This window comes from Athene cunicularia (assembly GCF_003259725.1).
Source record: "Athene cunicularia isolate RWA chromosome 4 unlocalized genomic scaffold, athCun1 chr4_part2, whole genome shotgun sequence".
NCBI classification, from domain to species: Eukaryota; Metazoa; Chordata; class Aves; order Strigiformes; family Strigidae; genus Athene; species Athene cunicularia.
Window position 1 is genome coordinate 25,314,388 of NW_020799099.1, and position 15,237 is coordinate 25,329,624.

At 39.5% G+C, this 15,237-nt stretch overlaps 1 protein-coding gene across 1 annotated transcript in view; it reads left to right on the forward strand.

The window, feature by feature from the left end:
- The window catches only part of TMEM131L (transmembrane 131 like), a 74,682-nt gene extending 62,632 nt beyond the window's left edge, over positions 1-12,050 (forward strand). Inside the window, exons 26-34 of the mRNA XM_026847985.1 lie at positions 446-570; positions 2,103-2,260; positions 3,423-3,608; positions 4,634-4,712; positions 5,793-5,878; positions 7,313-7,433; positions 9,084-9,172; positions 10,004-10,146; positions 11,638-12,050. Coding sequence (XP_026703786.1) covers positions 446-570; positions 2,103-2,260; positions 3,423-3,608; positions 4,634-4,712; positions 5,793-5,878; positions 7,313-7,433; positions 9,084-9,172; positions 10,004-10,146; positions 11,638-11,916 — 1,266 coding nt within the window. The 3' untranslated portion in view covers positions 11,917-12,050. The remainder of the gene's footprint in view (positions 1-445; positions 571-2,102; positions 2,261-3,422; positions 3,609-4,633; positions 4,713-5,792; positions 5,879-7,312; positions 7,434-9,083; positions 9,173-10,003; positions 10,147-11,637) is intronic.
- Positions 12,051-15,237: the final 3,187 nt, after the last annotated feature.

Sequence of the window (15,237 nt, forward strand, 5' to 3'; positions counted from 1 at the left end):
CCCCCCCCCCAGCTGCTGAGGAAAGGGAGGATTTACTGCTGCTGAACTTGCACACAAACTGATCATAAATCTGGCAGATGTTTTTTGTTTTTAGCACATAGGGAATTTTATTGACTGCTTTCCTTTCTCTCCCCCTATTTTTTTTTTATTTCCCTGGAAGTCAGAGCTAGATGCTGTGAGAGAGGAAATGCTGACATTGGGAATTCAAAAATTTCTCTCTCATCATCTGTTGGTGTCTTGAAGGACAGAGTCTTGGAAACACTGGTCAAATTGATGGTGCTGGAAAGAGGATGTGCTGTGAAAAGGCACTAAATCATGAAGTAACTATGCATTTGGGTCGTGTTGTCCAGAGAAATTTAGCTAGAAAAATCCAGTGGAGTTCATCTACTGAGTTAACTTCATTTTATAATGTATGTATTGTCTCAACTCATATTTTTATCTTTAGCAAGAAGATGCATATAGGAAGAAGAAATCTCAGGAGAAGAAGGAAGGAAATGTACCAAATATGAATTGGAATAGAAATAGAACGTCTAGAAAAAACAAGAAGAAGAACATTAATATATCTACAAGGTATGTATTGCTTCATCAGATCATGAAGAAATACAGTTTCTGTAATGTTTCTGCAAGTTTTGCATAGTACGTTAGGCAGGATTGCTTTGTCTATTTAAATAAGCACACTTTAATCCTGGCCTGAACTTTTTATTTAAAGAATGTGCAGTACTAAGTATCACTAGCAAAAAGTAAAAATTTCCGTTTGTAAATCCGCATGTATACAGACACACCCCATTCTGCATAGCAGTGGTTGCCCTCTGTTACAGTCTGGAATTGAAGTTTGGATGGTTAGCTTCCTTTCCATTGCGTATTGTATGGATAAAATCCAGTCGTGTATTCTCTTCAGTGAAAATAAAAGAAAACAAAATTGTTGAAATGATTCCACCTTCAGGAGAATCATTTGCTATATTGAGTGACTGAGGGAATGTTGTCTTGTAGTAGTTTTGGAAGAAGAAGAGAAATATGTAGAAAAGAGACAGTGGCTTGCATTTTTGCCATAATGATTAAAAATATTAGAGCAGCATTATGCTCAAAAGAATATTGAGAGCACCTTGGGAAGTTACTTTTATTTTTCTCCCCTGAGGTTTCTTTAAATGCATTTCTAAAGTCAGCTGTAAACTACTCATTTATTTTTTCGTGCATGTAAAATTTGTTGTTTGGATTGTTGTTAAAAAAATATCAGTGTTAAACTGCTGCTAGAATAGAAACACTAAAGAGGAGAAAATCCATCTCCTTCCCCTTCCCCAGCCCTTTGAATTAAGGTCATGATCCTACATAGCCTTCACAGACTTAATTTTTATTGCAAGTGCTCCTATTGAGATCAGTGGACATAACAATGAGATTGTAAATCTGAAGGGGCTGTTACAACTCATTATAAATAAATTATTATTCATTGTGTGGAAAGTCAGCACTTGTGTAAATCTTTGCAGGATGTACACCTTTGTAGGTAGGAAAGATAAAAAAATGGAAGTGAAATCCTGAAATTCAGTGTCTGTTCCTTGAACAGATTCAGCAGTTGCTACTTCCTGAGTTAAGATGTAACCATTTCCTTCCTGTAGAAACTTGACAGCTAGATTTTATTCATTTTCCTTAATAGACTCTGATTACAATATTGGATTCAGGTATTTCAGCTATACTAGCAAAAATTTAAGATTACTTCAGATGATGGTTTTATTCTAGTTACAATTATGCCTGTGAAATAGACATAGGGCACATTTTTCTGTGTATCTAGATCTCTGTACAGTGCTAGACTGTGCATATCATTATAACATCTGATTGCCTGCTGCAATTGCATTGAAGAATGGAGTTAAACATACACACATTATTTTGCTTCTCCCCTGAGAAGTAGTCTGTGTGGTGGGATACTGCGTTTCGGGAAGGGTTTTGTTAGGTTTCTGAAAAGTTGGGGAATAAGACTTCTAAACCTCTTCCTTGCCCTGCACACATCCTGCCTCAGTAGCCATGTGAGTTTAAGTATTTAATGCCTGAAAAAGGAAAATGCAGCTGAAATGTAAAATGCAAACATGTTTCTTTGGGTGTGGTTGTATTAGGGTCCCTGAGCAGAGTGAGTTGAAGCATATGTGCAGTGAATTTGAAAGGCCGGATCTGAGAGCGAATATTGGAATAAGAGCCTGGTGTCCTCAGGGTAACGGGGAAAACTGTAAAGCAGACCAAAAAGCTGGAAGCTTGTCTATACAGGGAGAAACAGGTATGCAGTCTTAATTGTCTTAAACAGGGGAAGAAATGTAATGTGGGTTTTGTGGCAGTAGATTTGTATTCCTTCCTTGAGAGACTTGTGCTTCTCTGCCTTTTGAACCCTGACTTGAAGATGTCAGGCTGGCATGATGCAGTGCCTGAAGTAATACCTGCTCACTTCTGAAGGGCTCCGCACATTTTCTCCGCAGCATTGGTTGGTGGTGCAAATCAGAAGATGAATTAGTCTGAAGCCATAATCCATCGGTCCTGGGTAAAGGACTGACAGCCTGCTTGTGTTCAAATTAAAGCTGGTATCAACTGAAGCAGCTGTATTGCAAAGGCCACCTTTAGAATAAGCAAGTCATTTTTATAAACCATCACGAGCTTGGGTACCTGTTTCCTGCCTTTCTGTCAGGATATTAATCAGCTGTTTTCCCTGGCTTTTGGGAGAGGGCTGAAGAAGGTTTCAGTGTTTATAGGATTATCCTTTGCCTCTGTACTTGAGTCTGGCCTCCAGTCCCAACCACGAGCGGCGCTCCGCACCAGGCCCACCCGACGTGGGGGCAGGCGGACAGCTAGCACAAGCTCACCGAGGTGCCGGCACTTCTGGTTGGGTCTGGAGGGGTTTTACCCACAAGGGTTGAGTTTTTTTCCTTATCTTATTTTCTTTCGCCTCTGCCCTGTTGAGAAAAAAGGGGGAAGGGAGGGGAAGTGATAAGAGCGACTTGGTGGGTACCTGACATTTAGCCAAGGTCAAACCACCACAGTCTTCCTGTTGAGGTAATGAAAAAGAAGAATCTATCACGAGTTCATTACTTGCAACATCTGTCATTTCATTTAGTATGCATGTTCCTACAGCCAGGATATGTTTCATGATTAAAATATTAAGTATATATTTCAAAGAACAGTATGGGCTTCCCATTTCAAGCTATTTCTTCTAGCTGCATTGTATCTTCACTTGCATTCATTGTACTGGGAATGTTGTGTAGGTCATAAGCTCCTCTTGGAAGGGGCTGGTATGTTTATCTTGAGATTATCAGTAAATACTGGGTTTTGTCCTATTATGAGTAAATTCAGAGAATCCATGTAAATTCATGTTTCAGATGACTTTCAGTGAATCTTCAGCTGAAGGACTTTCTTAAATGTTTTGTGTTGGGTTTTTTTTGTGACTTTAGAAAGCTTTTTTCAACGGTCCAAAAAGAAGTGTTTGGAGAAGTTCTGTTCTGATTCGAGCTCAGATTGTGGAAGTTCGTCGGGAAGTGTTCGTGCCAGTCGTGGGAGCTGGGGTAGCTGGAGCAGTACAAGCAGTTCAGATGGAGATAAAAAGCCCATGATTACTGCCAGGCATTTTCTTCCATCTAGTAAGTTCTGCAAATACCACCTCTGCAGGCAGAGTTTCAGCCTTCGTTCTGAATGGAAAGGGGTACTGTGGCATGGGGCACGTAACTCGCCTTTTATAGGGCGCTTCTCAGAAACAGAAGGAGAGATTTAAAGAACTTAGTATTTGGGGGGAAAAAAAAAGTACAAGTTTTGTGGAGGTGAAGATGCACTGTCAAGCTACAGAGAAAGTGTCATCCTCCTCACTGAGAAAGCTGCACAATTAGTTTTCATGGAAAGATGGAAGACCTCTGAGAGTCACTAGTCAAAGCCATTTCTGACTGTGAATTTATGTTACATCACATTGTTCTTTTAAATATTATAGCTATTTATGAAATCCACAAATGAGGAATGTGTGAAAGCAGTTCAGATCTGAGGATGCTGGGATTAGATAGCTGTATTCAAGACATAAGTATCCAGGAGACCTGAGTCACTTGACTAGTATGAGAAATGGGAACTGTGGTTCATTACTGCAGTATTGGGAAAGTCTGAATATCATTAAAATAGTTGAAAGCCTAAACCCTGTCACTGCCATCACTATCCAGGTTGATGTAGCACTAGAGGTAAATTATAAAGAAAGTGGTGATGTGACACAAGTAAACTTACCTTTGAGTACCTGAAAAAGCTGTTTTGAACAATTTCAAAATATGCATGTACTTACATGTGTATTTGTATATGTATAAAACTTCACATTACCGAAATATAGTATGTGATATACCTGGGATCTAATAGATCACGAATTGTGTGTACGTTACTTTACTGTTTGTTCAAATTGTAATGCCTCTTAAAAAAAAAACTGGTAGTAATAAGGAACCTTTCCATTAAAAGTGTGGTAATCACTTATAAGTCATAAAAAGCATTTAAGACCATGTGGGCATAGATAGCATGCTTTGAAATTAATGCAGTTATAACTTGATTAACACCATTGATTATTCTGTTTGTGTGTATGTGTATTCTGTGCATACTTCTTTTTTTAAGGTCTTTGATTTTCAGTCATTCTTTTCTTTAGGAGAGAATATTTCACAAAATGATTTTCCATCTGAAACTCCTATCACTCTAAATCTGTCTCATAACATCTGCAATACCAGGTAAAAAAAATTTGAATCTACACCTATAAGACATTAAAGAAACACCACCAACTTGAAATCTTGTCTCCATTTGATAAATTACACCTACCTGTTACCTTGCCATTTTTTGTGATCATGTAATTTTACTTACTAGTTGGAGGAAGAAGAATCTGCTTTATTACAGGAAAAGATAGATGCAAAATAGATTATGCTGGGGAAATACAATAAATGCTTCCAAATGTAAAATAAAATTGGGGAAAAAAGGAAATGTTTTTTCCCCCTCTCATTTCTTCCAGATCTTAGCAACTTCCTACATTTGAGGAACTTCATACATTACTACTTACTTATATTAAAGTATTAATGGTTTAAAGGTAAAGGTGGGAGTGAGACTTTCAAGTTGATGTTATTCTTTTAATGGGAATAATGTTCTCCTAGGATATACAGCATGAAAGTTGATTTCCCCCCCTCCCCCACATTCCTTTCTACCTTTTTACTGTAGTAGAGATAGCATCTCCAGTTTTTATTACTACAAATCCTTACTTCACTTCTCATTCATGACACTGTTTCTACTAGCAGAAGTAACTTAATCCTTTTCCTCTGGGATTCTGGTGCTTGAAAATGTTACCTTTCCATTCATACTGACTAGTTTACTTGATGGGATTCAATGAATATGCAATTGATGTTCATGTGTGCCTGTGTGTCTTCATGCATATAGAAGTAAACATGCCTGAAAGTTGTTGGGACCATTGAAATGTTATGAGAGATACTACTCATCTCCACAGACTACAGCTTGGTTCCACTTTTATAAAAGAGCTGTGGAATTAATTTGCAATAGGTTCCTACTTGGATAATAAAAGTGGGGTGATTAAGATGTATTAATTTTATTCATTTTGCATGTGTAATAAGTAGCCAGCTTTTAAATGGAAAAAAAAGTAAAAAAATTGCACAGTGGTTAATTCAAAAAAAGAAAAATGAGGAAAGCAATAGCAGTTATGATCATTAGAATATTTTCATATCTCTGTATATTTCCTTTGAAATAATTTGGATTATGAAACATAACAATGTCTAGATTTAAGAAATTAAATTTTCTTTTTCATTCAGCAGAGAGATGAACAGCATCCCCCAGTATACTGAAACCTTGTGTCCCAATTTCACTGACATAGCTGCAGATCCTGACAAAAGTAAAGGTCAGTTACTTTATTAACAACTGAAGCTTTTTTTTTGCACTTTTTTTCACACAGTTTCAGTGGTGTTGTTAATAACACTTGTATACACCAACTTGATAGACATGTTGTTAATAGAACTTGACTTCTAAACAAGAGCAAAGTTAGCAAACAAAAGCTTATAACCATGACATTTTTTGCTGCATTTTCTGTGTGTGAAGATAGTATTTAGTTTACAGCTCACTTTTTAGGTATTCTTTGTTTTTTCCTCCTCTTGCTTTGCACAGATTTATGTCCGAAAGTAATGTGGTTGGGAGATCAAGAGCACTGGTTGCTGTGTTAAAATAAAGCTCAGCATCAAATTTGATAGGACCATTGTCCTCTAAATCTCCACAGTCAGGACTTGCTCTCTTTGAAAGCAGTAATGAATGAGGTTAGGTTGAGCTGTTAAAACTCTCTGAGTTTTCATTGTTTGTATCTGTACTGGGTCTGCCTGAGCCAGAATTGCTTTTCCCCTATAGCAGCCTCATGGTGCTGTGCTTTATGCTGGGAGCTGGCAGGGTGTTGATAGCACCCTGGTGTTGTGGCTACTGCTGAGCAGGGCTTACACAGCACCAAGGCTCTTTCCAACATTCCCACCACCACCACCAGTGGGATGAGGTGGGCAAGATCTTGGGATGGTGAGGTGTAGTTTGAAAGCTGATTAGGACACATGGTCCTTTGGGCAGCAGAACTGCCTGCCCGTGGCTGTCCCTTCTGCTGTCAGTTTAACCTCCGTCTGGTAGGATACAAATGCTGGTTAAACTTTTTCTGCAGTAGCAATACATTCTGTGATGTGAAATAATGAAATAGAGCTCACTTTGCCACTGTTGTCTCATGGAAACTGCTAATTCGGATTTTTTTTTTTTTATTCCCCCAGCTGCCTTTTCTCACAGAGTTGATAGGAACCAAAGTATCTGTGGGCAGTCAGGGCACTCAGTCTGTAGAGAGCAGCACAATGAATATCTGCCCTAGGGGCTAAATACAGCCCTAACGAGTTCATGTATTGTTTGCTCGTGAATGGCTCTTGTCTGTTAAAATCCCGACCCTATTCCTGCTGCATTCATGCAGTTGGACTTCAGAGATGATTTCTGACTGATGGGTGGGAGTGTGAAGAAGGGTGCTGCCTTGGCACTGGCAGCTGATGACTTAAGGACTCTCTGTAGGAATTTTTTGCCCTGTTGTGTTCAATTTCAGATTCTTGGTTCGAGTCTTTTTATATATATTTTTTAACAAATAGAAATTTTTAGTTTTGTCTAAAGATGGACATTCATCACAAAAAAAAGAGATTGCTTAGTAATTCTGAATTTTTTTATCACGCATGCAGTCCTCATTGTGGATATGAGAGTAAAGTGTCATTCAGAGTTTGCGGAACTGCCTTCCTGTTGTTCTGCATTTCATTCCCTTTTCCCTTTTTAGGTCTTTACCCAACAGGAGACTTGTGGCCTGCTCAGCCAGTCTGCCTGACAAACAGTTTAAACTACAACCTTGAGAATAATATACCGTGCATGATCCAGGAAACCCCCTCTGTTCACAACAGGCAAGTTATGTTTTATGTAAACAGTATGGATAATGCTTTGTTCATGTTTCTGTGATGCAGAGGACTGCACTTGAACTTATCTTAGAATATTTGTGAGGCAGGTGAATAGTTAAAGTAAAATTTTTGGCTGTCACTTCAATATTAGTTCTAGTTGTTTATGCTCTTCTATTAGTACATTATGATTAATTTTGCTAAGACAGATTCACTAGTGTTCCTGCTCACATACAGATATTCCAGAACTCCTTTCAAATTTAATTAAATACTTTTTGGAAAGCTGTTAGTTTCTTCTGCTTCTTTTGCATGGCCAGGCAGAGGGCCTGGCTTTTACGTTTGTTGTCCTCTTGCTAAATGCATAGCTTCTGTGTATCATGAGGTGCAGTGTGTACTCTTGTTAAATGGTATAAGCAGACATTGTTAAATAAAGGCAAATAGTCCAGTTTAGATGTAAGGATACAAGTTAGTTTGACTGTTTCAGGCTCTGTGTAGGTTTGGGTTGATCTTCCTGTAGTAATGTAGTAATGAACTTGAATAATTCTAGTACTTTAGACCCTCCACACTGCAAATTTTACTAATGAAAGATGCACCTCAAACTAGTGAGAAGAAATACCCTGCCACCACACAGCAGTGGAATATAGCCGGTTCTCCAGGTCATATTCTGTCATCTGAAATGAGAGAGTGGTAACTCAGAAATGCCCAAGTGATGGTCTTGTGGTCCCAACCAGCCTGCTAACCTCAGTTCTAATTGTCATGTCAACAAACTGCAGCCCTAATGATTGGGAGCAGTGGCCAGGAGTCTGTTCAGGTCTTAAATCAGATGAAGTACATGGTGATTTATGGCATAGTATATATTATGTTACTTTGCTTTCAAATGCCCATCTCAATTTGAACTTTATATGCAAAACTACATGTAATCAGTTATTCATATGTAGTAGTGATAACTTATGATAACCTCTTGCCTGAGTAGTAGCACTGGATTAGCACAACGTGAAATCCTTTTATGTACCTACCTTGTCTGGACTAGGTCCAGATCTGAACTTCTTGAGGCTCACTGCATATCAGGATTTGTTTCACTTCTGACATATCTTTTAAGAATGACTTTTGAAAAGTCTTCTTGAAATTCTGAAATTATTTTAATTAAAACAAATACAATCCCTACAAATTACTGTGTAGTTTAGAAAACATAATTGTTTAACAGGACTTTAATGCATGTGGTAAGAAAAGTAGAAATGCCCATTTTAATTGCTATTCTTAAGCGTTCAAATGCTTGAGGATGCGTTACATTTTCTTCTATTGCAAATCACATTAGTTCACTCTCTATCTACCATTACCACTGCTGTGGGAAAGAAGTAAAATTATTTTCTTTATACAGAGAAAGAAGTTGAACTCAGTTAGGTGTTGAAGGACTCTGGTAGCTGGTCATTACAAGTTGTTCATCCTCCCAAAGGAAAAAGAACTCAGTGAGAAAATCGCTCTGATTATGCAGTAGAAGAGTAGATCCTGGCAGAATTGGCAAGTGGAATGTGAAAAGCCTCGTCATCAGTTACAGGCATTTTGCACCCAACAGCTTTACATTAAATAAGTATTCCTAAATATTTTTCAGAAGTTCTGTGGATTGTTTCTGACAGCAGATTTTTCTTTTTCTTGAGACAGCTTCATTGACTGGAACGCAGCTTGTGACAGCCAGTTTTCCAACATGTATTGTCCACTAGAGATGAATGAATATGGTGCTTTCCCAGAAGGTAGGATGAAATAAAGCATATGAATTACCACTGAGCATGTTTTTTTCTCTCACCTTTTGTAGAACAAAAGTCTGAGCTTGTCTATAAACATCTGAGCATTCATTGCTTGAGCGGATTTTACGGTTTCCAGCTGACTGGGTGCTCTGTAGTAATAAACAATGTCTGCATGTGGTGGATGAGAAGACAGATCTTCATATGGAGTTATTCAGCCTGAAAAGCCAGTATACAGGACTCTGAGAGGGAATAGAGAGAAATGCTTGTGACCAAAGTATTACACAAATCTTTTTGCACAATTTTCTTTGTTTCCCGTCTGGCAGACTTCTGCCTTCCAGTGTGTGTGAAACAGAGCGCCTCTTGTGACCAATTACCTTTCCAGGCTAGAGTTTCTTGGCTTGGGAAGCACACTGGCAGCAACCTAGAATCCTTTAGCATTACCTAAGCAATAATTAAAGGTCAGGCTACAGTATCAGATACAGGCAGCACGGTGATCCCTCGGGTGCTTAGAGCTGAGGCATGCTGGCAGTGAAGCCTGGGTAGGCTCTGGCATGCACGTTCTGTGGCTAATAAAGACACTGTTCTCCAGTGGACAGATTGCCAACTCTTTATCCCATCCTTCTGATAGCAGTTTGTTAGTGGGTCCCTAATACAGAGTGGTAGTCTTGCTAGCAGAAATTGTTATGCTGTGCTGCCCTGAAGCTGCCTGAAAACACTGAAGTCAGGCTGGTTCTGGCCTGGCTCACTCCGAGAAGGTTCAGTGTTCCTCCACAGAAACGTTAGTAGTGTTTATATTGCAAAAGCCTTATTTTGTCTTCCTGCTTTTATAAACTACAGAAAACATGAACTACCCCAGTAGCTTCCCAGGTACTGCAGCGGTGCAGAATACAGCCTTCATTGACCAGAACTGTCCCTCCACCTGGAACACGCCTCCCAATATGCCACCTACCTGGGAGCCCGCCAGTTACGTCAACTCCACAGTGAGTATTGTCACCACGAGGTGCTGCCTTTGTGTGCCTCTTCAAAGCCTTCCCAGTGCACTCCTCTCTCCCCTACCTGTTGCTCACACATACTTCGTGAATCATTTCAGTAGCCTGATATGTGTATTTGATGCTGGCATTGGTAGCCTGGCTTTTTCCCAGCTGTTGGTCAAGGTTGTTACTGGACCTTGTCTGTGAAATTGTGAGAGAGATCCTTTTGCCTAAAGATTGACTAAAATTGTCTTACATACGGAAAAATATTTTGGACTTACATAGTCTACTGAGACTTTTTCCTATCAAAATCAACCTTTCCAGATGAGGGTAAAACACAAAAAGTGCTGACAGCAAAACCCAAAGAGATTTGGAAATTGTAGAGCTGAATGGACAGCTGCTCTCAGTGACTTTGACAGGTTTTTTTGCTAGGTAATCCAAGTGATTTAAGCTGGATTTGTGCAGATTTCTGAATGCTGACTTTGACCTGTTAACGCTCCAGACTAGCCGTGTTTATGTCATCCCATAGTGCAATATAATGACTTCAGTCCAAGGTGGTCTTTAATTGTAACCACCTTCTCTTCTGCTCATATTTCAAGATCTTCTATTTAAGATTTTTTTAATTATTTACAGTAGGTTTATTTTGAATAAAACTAACCAAATAAAGCAAGAAATATTTCTTACCACAAAAATAAAAATTCTGCTGTGTTAAAAAGTGGCAAAACTGGTAGAAGACTCTTTCCTAAAATAAACATAGCTTTATTTCATATTTTATTCAGGAATGCCAGGAAACACAGAAGGTCGAGATTGGAAAATACATTAGATAATTCAGTTCATTTCCCTGGCGAGCTTTTCCCTACAATACATTTCAGTGTTTCATTCAGTTTTAAAAGTCCCAAGACTTCCATGACCTTCTCCGAGAGACTTCCTCACAGACTAACACATCTTGCCCTCCAGGAGGTTCTTTATAAGCTTTCGAAATTTTCTAACGAAATTCCCTAGCTCCCAATTATAGTCTCTTTTCCATACTGAATATCCCTTTCTGCTCCCAGCATGCATAGTCTTTCAGTACTGACACGTACTTCAACCTTTTCTTGTCATTTCTTGGGCATCCTTCTCTTTTAATTTTAACTCCCAAAGCATGCATGATGCTCTTCACGTGTATTCTATTTCTCCCTTATTTCTCTTAACAGCCTGACCAAAACTGAATATTGTATTCCGGTTAGTGTAATACCGATGCTGTGCAGGGAGGATCTCATATGGATTTATTTAGCAAATAAATTTACCAAATGTGTGCCTTCACACACATACACTAATGCTGCTGTAATATTTTCAGCAACGATGTTGCTTTGTAAACTCGTCTGCAATTTCCTACTTGTGCATTTCCTAAGTTTTCTGCATAAATGTCACTTCCTCCTATTTAGTACTGGATTTCCATATTTTCTTTGGCAAGTGGTCCATTTTGCAGTATCCCATACTGATTTTTTTCTTGCTCTACAGCCCTACCTCTCAAGCACCCGAAGCCTGTCTCCAATGTCTGGACTTTTTGGTTCCATCTGGGCACCTCAGAGTGATGTTTATGAAAGCTGCTGCCCTGTCAGTGCCACGACCCAACATTCGACCCATGTGGAGAACCAGGCAGTTATGTGTAAGCAGGAATACTATCCAAGGTTTAACCCCTTCCATGCCTACATGAACTTGGACATATGGACTACAGCAGCCAATCGAAACGCAAATTTCCCACTTTCAAGGGACTCGGGTTACTGTGGAAACATGTGAAAGGAATTTGATTTAAAAATGTGAATAAAGATGCTTGCAATTTTGATTACTAGAGTAAGCTGGTTGTTGAATAGATTACAATGTTGGTGGATATTTTGGCACTTTTATATTGAAAATAAATTTTTTTTACTGAAGTCTGAGCATTCAGTGCATTTTAAAAAGCAAAGCATATTCAGGACACTTGTTATTGTCAGGTGAAGGCTATAAATTTAAAACTTTTTTTTTTCAAGAATAAGGACAGTATTAGGTTCTTAAAAGCATCCATGAACCTGTACTGCATGTGTTTCTTCTGAAGTTTACATACTGTGGTATAAGTAGGAGTGGTTCAACATTTGTAGGTACAAACTTGTACCTGTAAGTAATCTCATCTGTACCAAATTGTAGCGCTGGGGACCTACCTGTTGATGCAGATCAGAGATTTTTTCAAGTGGTGTCACTTCTCCTGCTGACTTTTGTGGATGTTAACTTCTGGCAGTAGAAAAGAGGCTGAATTGTGGCTTGTTTATCTGGCTTCAAAATGCAGGCAGTCACTTGGATGATGTTACGCTTGTGCGGTGTGGGTGAGCAGGCATTTCTTCCAGGAGCTTTTCTTGTGAGCGACTCCTGACATTTTGTGTTTATATTTTTAGCCTTCATGTTGCAATAGCATTTTCAGTGCATTTAATTGCCCTTGTTTAAAATGCCGAAGCTTGAACTGGAACAAATATTTCTTTGAGAGCAGAGTTCACACCACTCTCCAAAACAGAAAAACATTGTGTTAGCTCATGTTACAAGACTGAAACTTTGTGGTGGGAGAGGCAACCAGGGGAGTGCTGCCACCCATGTCAGGGCTGAATCCATCATGCAAGCTGTCTCTGCTTACTGTTCCTGTAGAGCCTTTTCTTCTGGCATGGCAGAGTGTGTCTGGTCATCTTCACTCTTAGGTGTCTAAAAGAGGGGAAGGCATCCCTTAGGTTCAGAGATGTCCTTGGCAAGGGAACTTGTTACGACTGGACGGAGAGTGAAGTGTGATCCAGTAGCAGCCTCATACAGCTGCTTGCAGGAGAGCCATGAAGATGGCAGAACCAAAGCTTGTGTGGCAGCTGCAGGCATTACGGGAAGAGTCACAGGTTGCCACGTGGGGAGGTTCAGGTTGAACGTGAGGAAGAGTGACTTCACTTGGAGGGTGGCGCTGCAGGAGAATTGGGTCCTCCATGGGGTGGACAGATCTCTGCTTGGAGGTGTTCATGACGCAGCTGAATGAAGCTGCACGTGACCTGCTTTAGTGGTGGTGGCAGTCCTGCTCGTCATGGGAGGTCGAACTAGAGACCATGAGGGTCCAGGCACCATTTTAAGGATTCTTTGAACTTGAGCGAGTTCCATACTTTTTGCTACTTCAGTTGTTTTCTTCTTGTCCTTCGAATGCAGACTGACTGAAAGACAAGAACTCTGACAAGATGTTGAGGCTTTCATATTTGTTTTTATTCAAAGACAGAGCAGAAAAGGCACTGCAAGATAGCAGACAGCCTGTGTGCAAGGCTGCTCGGCAGTCTGAGCTCCCAGACCTAAATTCTGGTCCTGCCAGTCTCACCGCATTGCTGAGCTGTCAGACCAGTTCCTGTAGAAATGCCATCCCAGTTCTTTAAATGTTTCACCAGAAACAGCACATTTCTGCAAAAAGTTTGTTTCAGTACATCAACAGTTCCTTCAGAGAAAGCTTTGTTGAAAGATACCCTGCCAGCTATGCTTTCACGTGTGTTTGATTTAGCTCAGAGGTAGCAACTGGGTGGAATAGCCAAAAGCTGCTATGTTTACCTGCTTTAACTGCTCATGTGGAAGGTGCTCCTAAGCCTGCTTTTGGTTTCTGTGTCAGAAAAATGGGATCGTCACTGAATGCTTTTCTAAGCCATGGTGTTTTAATGGTTTGATCAGAAACTAGTGCCTGGAGACTTTGGCTGATTTCCATGATGTGTCATGCTGGGCAGGAATCTGTTTGATTCTGGAGTTTAATCGTAATTACTTGTGATTCTGAAGGAAAGTTCACGTGTTCATATGAACTTTGATGCTCCTGAAATCAGCACTAAGCAAATGGCAGGAGACTTCAGAAGAAACAGAGTGGGAGCACAAACACAATAAATATGGAGGAAAAAAAAAAAAAAGTGATCAGTTGGTTTGAAATGCAGTGAAGTTCTTTATTCTCTGGATAATGTTGCTTGTTGTAAAGCATGTTCACTGAATTTTGGACATGCAAAGGAGCAGAGAGGACATGCAAAGCTGTACTGTTAACTTACCCAGCTCAATCTATTAATTCTGTGAATTGTTTTAAGGAAATCTGTATTTTCTGTGCACTGCAAGTGAAGCTTTTCTTCAAGTACCAGTGTAAGGAGATGCTTTTCTTATATCTGCAACATACTGTAATAACAACAACAAAACCCCCACAGAGTTCTGATTGGCAGCGAGTCATTGTTGTAAGTAACGTGTATGTTCTAGACAGAATAAATCACTGAAAAAGAGAGAAAAAGCCATGCAGTAAACCAAGCAAAGACACTGGAGAGTTCAGGGAGAGCAAAAAGAAATATTTGGAAAAGAAGATCTCTGGAAAAGTTGGTTAGAGTTGTTGAAGTGCCAGCATAAGACAAGGGAAATGAGCCACAAACAACTTGAGAAATATTGCTAAGAAAGAAAACAATCTCTTTAATCAAACCAGAACAGATCAAGACATAATTCCCTCGGGAGCTGTGTAGTATTAGGCAAAGTATTTCATACAACTTTTCATAGCAATAACTAAGGAATGTAACAAGCTCATTAAGGTTACCAGGAATAATTGCTTCCATCAGGAGACATCTGTAGCTTAATTAGCAATCCATTGAATGCAAGTGGATTTGGGCTTGGTTAAAAATCTTTCTTCCTTCAGTAAAGGGGAAGATGAAATATATGATTCCACTACAAATTTCTTTGTACTGAAATGATTATAATCCTACTGGAGTGAAACTTGAGAGGTTGCCATAAAGACCTCTCATTGTGAGCTAAATAATTCCTAATTTCTTGCCTTGTGCCAGGAATTCCTGGATTGGGAGCCTCACTCATCTCTCTGAAACTGGTACCTTTTTTTTTTGAGAAACTTCAGCAAAAGAAGTTCTCAGTTAACCCAAGAAATGCTTAAGATTTCAAAGGGAAAAACAAACCAGCTTGCACAGTTCACTAATAAGGCTGGTTACGGAGGGGGAGAAAATCACAGGCAGTTCTGAGCATTTGGTGTTTATTTCTGTCAGAGTACGGACACTACATAAACTCAGGACATTCAGTGTTTTTCTAAGACAAGATTTGGGAGAAGCAGCAGCC